This window comes from Carassius auratus, chromosome 5 (assembly GCF_003368295.1).
Source record: "Carassius auratus strain Wakin chromosome 5, ASM336829v1, whole genome shotgun sequence".
In the NCBI taxonomy this organism is placed as follows: domain Eukaryota; kingdom Metazoa; phylum Chordata; class Actinopteri; order Cypriniformes; family Cyprinidae; genus Carassius; species Carassius auratus.
The window spans coordinates 1,319,320-1,326,497 of NC_039247.1; the positions used below are offsets into that span (position 1 = coordinate 1,319,320).

Genomic DNA, 7,178 nt, shown 5'->3' on the forward strand with positions numbered 1-7,178 from the left:
TTATGACTCGTTATTACTACGAATCTGGTATGTAACGTTACTGCATATTTATTCTTAATGTTTTGATGTGTACTGCTTACACACGTGACAAATACATTCTTTATAAGCTTTCCATTGAAAAACAGCGACCTGTCGTCGATGCTTAGATCTTTATAACAATATATAGTTTGTCAAGATTAAATTTACCCTTTTTCATTGAATCTATATTCCTAAACATCGACACGTGCGAGTTGAGGGGCGTTCAGGACGCCAGCGTTGGGGTGCAGGCTAACAGGTTTTAAATTTATACATTTAGCAGACGCCTTTTATCCAAAGCGACTTGCATTGCATTCAAGCTAAACGTGTTCCCTGGGATTCGAACCCCCAACCTAGCGTTTGCTATTAAATTAGCGTTTGACAATTATAAGTATGCTATACCAGTTTAGTAACTCGTTAAAAGCATGAGTTGATACTTCAACTTCTATAAAAGTCTTTTAAAACCCTAGTATCTATACTTCTACTTAAGTAATGATTGTGAATACTTTTGAAGCCTGCAGAGACGCCCATTGAGCACAAGAAATCCAAATCAGAACATGAATACGGTTATACACTAAGACTAAACTTATGCATTCTATAATATACATTGTACTCTAAAAATCAGCATTACTTTGTAAAATGTGATGAGTGACCGTTCAATAGCACCATTACCGTCTACAGCCGCGAGAGGGCGCTGTGTGCTTCTCACTGACAACAGAGCGCCCTCTCGCGGCTGTAGACGCGTTTTCTCTCGTTTTATTTCAAATTAATTTTAAGTCGCAGGACCAGTTAGACTATGGAAAAAAAAAAGTTATTTGTAGTCCGGGAAATACAGTAGTTGTAATGTCGGTTGTGTCATAAAACTGCAGACACCTTGAGCATTAAGTGCAAACATGGTGCTATTAAACTGTGACATCACATTTTACTAAGTAATGTGGTAATGTTTACTCTTGGTTCTAAATAAATGTGACTTATTTGCATTATAAGAACAGTTATGTTGTGTTCCTGGATGCCAGATGCCTGGGATGCAACCCATTTAAGGGGCCGCGGCCCACAGGTTGAAAACCTCTGCTCTAAGTGAATAAAATAGGAGTCACAACTGATGTTTCCAGATGTTTTATTGATGTAAAACTGACGCTGATGTTGACAGCAGTTTAATCAAACAGGCCGAAGCCCATGTCATCATCAGACTCCTCAGACTCTTCTTTGGGAGCCTCCTCTTTAGCCGCAGGAGCTGCAGATTTCTCCACCGCAGCCGAAGCAGTCGGAGCAGCGACAGCGAAAGCAGTGGGATCAGCCAGATAAGCCTTGACCTGTGGAAGACAGACACACGCTCTTAGCACCAGTGAAGAAAAACAGTATCTGAGACCGCGTCCACATCAAGGACTGATGACAGAACTGAGCTCTACCTTCTCAGCCAATGGGAAGGAGTAGTCCGTTTCCACGGCGACGGACAGGACCCTCTTGTATCCGTTGATGATGGAGTGAGGGATGGAGGCGAGCGTCGGGTATCCGATCTGCAGACACACACTGGCGATGTTCCTCACACCCTGAACAGAGAAGAGATCGAGTTACACAGACGGCAGGGAATAAACACTGAAGCGGGGATGAGACAATTAAAATTAACTTAAATTTATTTTTATTTATTTTTTACTTAAAATAGCTTCCTATTTAGACAGTGTAGATCGAGCAGTTTGCATTAAACAGGTTTGATATTTTAATTTACAAAACATTTCACTTTAAAATTAATAGGTGAAACTAAAATGGAAAATATTAAATAGACTTTAAAAAAAAATTACATTTAAGCTTTTTACATTACATTAAATAAATGTATATTTCTGAATGAGAAATTTGAATTAAAAATTACAACTAAAACCTGCGTTTGCAATATATTTTCATAATTTATATACTAAATATAAAAGTGTATTTTTAATACATTATAAGTACATATATCAATTAAGATTTATAATTTTATAAATAAAAAAAAGTATATACACTTAATTTTAATTAAGCTTTATCAGATGTTTGAGACCAGCGTCCCTGTGAGCTGTGGGATGTAAACACACAAGGATAGAAGGAAACAGGTTTATGTGTGCAGGGGGAACGACAGACCAGCACTGACACAGCCGGCCCATAACTGATCCTGCATCTTCACTAATACACACGACTGAGATCCAGCATCATCTTGAGCATCTTTCAGGTCAAACCCCAACACATGAGCAGCGTGAACCGCACTGACCTCCAGGAACCTCTTGTGCAGGGCGTCTTCAGTGATGTCCAGCACCTCGGGGCTGTAGACGCTGCCGTTATCATACACCTGCTGGATGATCAGCCCGAAAGAGAAGGGCGAGATGTTCAGCATGTTGAGCAGCGTGGCCTCGCTGGCGCCCACCTTGTCTCCAGGTTTGATCAGCTGAACGTCACTCTGTGGACACAACAGGACACGGTTTAGCATTATAAACAGATTCAGACGTGTCTGAGACCAGCGTCCCTGTGAGCTGTGGGATGTAAACGCACAGGGATAGAAGGAAACAGGTTTATTTGTGCAGGGGGAACGACAGACCAGCACTGACACAGCCGGCCCATAACTGATCCTGCAGACAGCCGAGGCTCAAACGCTTAAACTTGAACAAGTTAACAGCTGAATTCATAAAATCACCATTAGTGTGATGATACAATGACTGGAACATGCATTGATTGAAGAAAAAAAAAAGGTTTTCCTTGACTAAATTTGGTCAAATGTATATAAATAAATTTAATGAAAATAGAAGTGTATAAAAGTTTATTAAAATAAAATACACAAATCTCTATTTTATAAAGCACAACTGCATTGATTAAATTAAGTAATCTTAAATAAGTTTATATATTCTAAATTTAAATTATAAAAATCTAAAATCTTCAAAACTTTAAAAGACCAGAACAATCATCCAAAAAAAAAAAAAAAAATGTATTAGAATAAAATTTAAACAAATCTAATTTTTAGAAAATGTCTTCATTTAATACAAATTTAAACCTTTTTGTAATTAAATTAGCAAATCAAATAAAAAAAAAGTCTTAAATTTAATTAAATTGGCAAATAAAAACAACAAAAAAACTACTTTATTCTAAAATGTCTTCATTACAAATTAAATTCTAAAATATTTTAAAGAAATAACTTAAATTTCCACAAAACAAAAAAGTATAATATAAAATGGTTAATAAAAATATATTCATTGGAAACCAAAATTGTAACTGAAAACCAGATTTGTAGTCCGAAAAATATGGTAATCAAGTCACACCTAAGTATAAGTAGCAGTCCAAAAATACCTCGGTGTAAAAAAAAAAAAAAAAAAAAACACATACAGGTAAGTCACACTGGACTATAAGTCACATTTAGAACCAAGAGAAAACCTTACAGTCTACAGCCACAAGAGGGCGCTCTATGCTGCTCCGTGTGAGCTACAGGAGAATACAGTAGTATAGTGGCCCTTTCCTGCAACTCACCAGGATCTCAATGGTTCCTCTGGAGATCTTGGTGGTGATTCCCAAAGCCTGGAAGAAGGAGGTCTTCTCCGGACCGAGTCCGGTGTTCTGAGCCGGGACGGTCACCTCACACGGGGCGATGGCTCCAGCACGGGCAGCAGCGGGCACCTATCAGCACAACACAACAACAGCTTCATAAAGAGATGCATTCACCCACTGAAGAGCCTCAGACATTCAGTCGCTCAGTGACTCACTTTGTTTGCCAGCAGCAGATCCCGGATCTCAGTCAGATCCTCCTTGGTGAAGACGAAGCCCACGTTCCCACGGATGTGAGGGAGCAGCCTGAAACACACGGGAGAAGGTCAAACATTCACCTGGAATTATTAAAACTGATGTTCAGACACGTGTCTGATGCAGAATGTCTGAGACCAGCGTCCCTGTGAGCTGTGGGATGTAAACACACAGGGATAGAAGGAAACAGGTTTATTTGTGCAGGGGGAACGACAGACCAGCACTGACACAGCCGGCCCATAACTGATCCTGCATCTCTGGGTTAAAGCACATTTATAACGGCCTGATGAGTGAGAGAAGGACTAATGCTTACATTCCAGATTCACTTCAACTTAAATGCAAAAAAAAATCTCAAGTTGCATTCATTGGCTTAAATGCACATTAATAAAAGCATGGGAAAGCAGCTTCGACTTTAATGAATATATAAAAAAAAAAAAAAGCATTCCTTTTAATGTCAAAGAGCGTAAACGCTCTCAAATATTCTGTGGCTGTTCAGATGATGCACAAAACCATGAAAATGACTTGTTCCTAACGAGTTATTAATTTAACAAATGAATATTAAAGTGGGGCGGTGTCATCACTTTAAACAGACTGCACTCTTTCAAGACTTCGTCTACCGTGGGTCATCATTGGGCCCAACCGGACACACACCTCTCCAGAGACGGGTTGTTCTCCAGGTGGCCGCGGATGGCCTTCCTCATCATGGTGTTTTTGCCCATGAGCACGACGGCCTTGCCCCGCAGGGACAGACGGATGGTCTGCATCTGCTTGGAGCCGACATTGTCTGCACCCACGATGAAACACTTGGGGAAGTCATCCAGCAGTTGCTGTAAACAAGAGGAAAGATGTCAGAAACAACAACCTGATGGGAATCATGATCCAAGAACCCTCCTCCGTAAAAAATAAACTCCAAACTAAATAGACAACGTTTACCAATTTTTACATTTGATTCAAGTAAGAGTAGCAACAGTTAAGTATTTGTGATTCACTTTAAAAATGTATTAAAAAGGTTAAAAAAAAAATTATGGCTTAGCATTATTATAAAGTTAGAGAAGGTGGAAATCAAACGTAAAAAAAAAACTACATATGGTGTCAAGTTTAATCCTGCAAGGACTAATGCATGTGTTCATAACTCTTGTCTGAGACCAGCGTCCCTGTGAGTCGTGGGATTCAGACAGACAGGGATAGAAGGAAACAGGTTTATTTGAGCAGGGGGAACGACCGGCCAGCACTGACACAGCTGGACTGTAGATGACCTGCTGGATCTCTTATAAAAGCACAGAAAACTCACGATGATCTTCAGGAAATAGTTGGACTTCCACGTGGTCCTGTCTTCCCTGGGCATCTTGACAGTGCTTCCAAGGATCGGGGAACAGCCGGTTTAAAGACAAGACTGAAAAATCTGGGGATCACAGTATTTAAAGACATTTAGACATGCATTTTGTCACCTTGGAGCAGTTTCGAGATATTGAGCTAGTCCAAAAGTCTTCCTTTTTAGAAGAGCTACTGGTAAGCAATGCATTAAATATATACCAATTGTTACTAAATTGTTACTTAGACACATTTTATGCCAAAGTCAAAGAGTTCTATCTGGAAACATTTTAAGAGCATATGCATTAAAAACAACAGTGCTTTAATTATCTTCTATTGGTCTTAATTTGGAGAAGTGTCTGAGACCAGCGTCCCTGTGAGTCGTGGGATGCAGACAGACAGGGATAGAAGGAAACAGGTTTATTTGAGCAGGGGGAACGACCGGCCAGCACTGACACAGCTGAACTGTAGATGACCTGCTGTAATAATCTCGACACATATTGCACAGAATATAACACACAGTCATATAACAAGAGCTAATAAAATATGAAAACACGTGGCGCGCAGGCCTATGCTAATAGGCTAATGCTAACTTCTTCCTCAAACTATTTTTATGCACTGGTTGGGTGCTAATGAGGTCCACTAGCGATTCTTCACACATTCATGACTTCTGAAGAACTCATGCGGTTAGAAATATAGTGTAAAACACAGAAAGCCGCACAAGACGGCTACACCTCACCTCACGGTCAGGACGCGTGAAAGAAAGAGAGCACGGAAGTAAGCGGCGCGGTATTAGTACGGGTCGAACATCCAATCAGAATCGCGAGGAGGAGGCGTGTCTATGCGCTGATTGGTCAACAGCCACGTCTATCACCCAACAGTTCATTTGCGGTATAGAGCATCAGTCCCACACACAGCCCGAGAGAGCTTTGGTGCCGGAAGTAAATTTTCCATTCATTTCTCCCATTGACTTTCGGAAAATTCCGTATCTAAAGAGTTTTAGAGCATGTCTGAGGATAACCAGCTACGGTAAACGAGTCCAGAAGGTGGCATTAATGCATTAATAAAGTTAGTTTCCAACCGCCAAAAAAATTGAAAGAAGAAGAACCAGCTACGGCTGAACTCATAAGCATACAACATATCATTTCGAGTGAAAAAAGTCAAAGGTACAAGACTGTGTACCAGGTGCGGCGTTAGGGGTGGGCTAAGGGGGCTGGAGCCCCGAATGTTTTCAGTAAAGCCCGTATGTTTTTATTACCACCATGCAATCAATGAGTTGTCATTTATATTAGAATTTAAATAAATATCTTTCGACTCTCACGTCCACAGTGTCTGTAAATTTACCCAAGTTACGCATTGTCATTCACACCCGACGAAAACCGCCCACTGAGTCTAGTGCTTATGACTGACATGGAAACTGGCCAACCATCGATGAGCGTCTGTACGATCCAGCCAATGAAATTAGATCTTTTGGAGGCAGGCGTTTTTTTGACGTGTAGTATTTTACTAGATCAATTTATTAGAAAATTAAAACGGATATTTCAAAATTCTTCTTCTTCTTCTTCAAAAAAGGAAGTAACCCCCCCCCCCCCAGCCAAAACACTTGAACGCCAAGATACAACAGCTTCAGGTATCTGTAACTTTTAATCATAGTATTATATTTCTTTTTCGGTTTTAAATTGTGTCTGATTTAATGTTACATTTTGAACATCTAACAGTTAACGGTTGCGCAGCACAGTCTTTAGGACACACACACACACACACACACACACACACACACACACACACACAAACAGAGCGGTTATAATGTTTGCTAAGCACGGTCTGTGGCAGACCTTTCTGTCAGGACAACAATTCAATAAACAAGATAATAAAAAAAGACATATTTCGCAAAGGAAATGTTTCCAAACAAAGCATGTTGTTGAGCTCTGCAGCAACACACAGTGGTGTTTACTGAATAAATTTGAGTTTTTCTGAATGAATCATCCATTTCAAATGAATCCATTGATTAAATGACTGACCGACTCACTCATTAAGGCAGTGGCATGCCGCCACCTAGTGGCAAAGTACCATTCTAATTTTTTTCCAAATTATTGTAT

General features: G+C 40.0%; 1 protein-coding gene and 1 non-coding gene across 2 annotated transcripts; both read right to left on the reverse strand.

The window, feature by feature from the left end:
* Positions 1 to 1,115: 1,115 nt before the first annotated feature.
* LOC113070225 (60S acidic ribosomal protein P0) lies at positions 1,116 to 5,847 on the reverse strand. The gene is made up of 8 exons (XM_026243453.1): positions 5,819 to 5,847; positions 5,060 to 5,170; positions 4,420 to 4,595; positions 3,732 to 3,819; positions 3,499 to 3,645; positions 2,255 to 2,440; positions 1,425 to 1,565; positions 1,116 to 1,328 (listed from the first exon to the last, which is right to left on the reverse strand). Exons 2-8 carry the CDS (start codon positions 5,111 to 5,113, stop codon positions 1,170 to 1,172), a joined length of 951 nt encoding a protein of 316 aa, XP_026099238.1. The 5' UTR covers positions 5,114 to 5,170; positions 5,819 to 5,847; the 3' UTR covers positions 1,116 to 1,169.
* Positions 3,896 to 4,023, reverse strand: LOC113087969 (small nucleolar RNA SNORA63). Its single transcript, XR_003285728.1, has one exon. It is a non-coding gene; the product is annotated as a small nucleolar RNA SNORA63 (small nucleolar RNA).
* Positions 5,848 to 7,178: the final 1,331 nt, after the last annotated feature.

Bases quoted from the DNA above. Each gene is read 5' to 3' on its own strand.
- LOC113070225 (XM_026243453.1), bottom strand. From the start codon at position 5,113: ATGCCCAGGGAAGACAGGACCACGTGGAAGTCCAACTATTTCCTGAAG. The intron at 1,566-2,254 runs GTCAGTGCGGTT...TTCTCTGTTCAG, and splicing joins TGCACAAGAGGTTCCTGGAG to GGTGTGAGGAACATCGCCAG. The intron at 1,329-1,424 runs GTAGAGCTCAGT...TGTCTTCCACAG, and splicing joins CCTTCCCATTGGCTGAGAAG to GTCAAGGCTTATCTGGCTGA.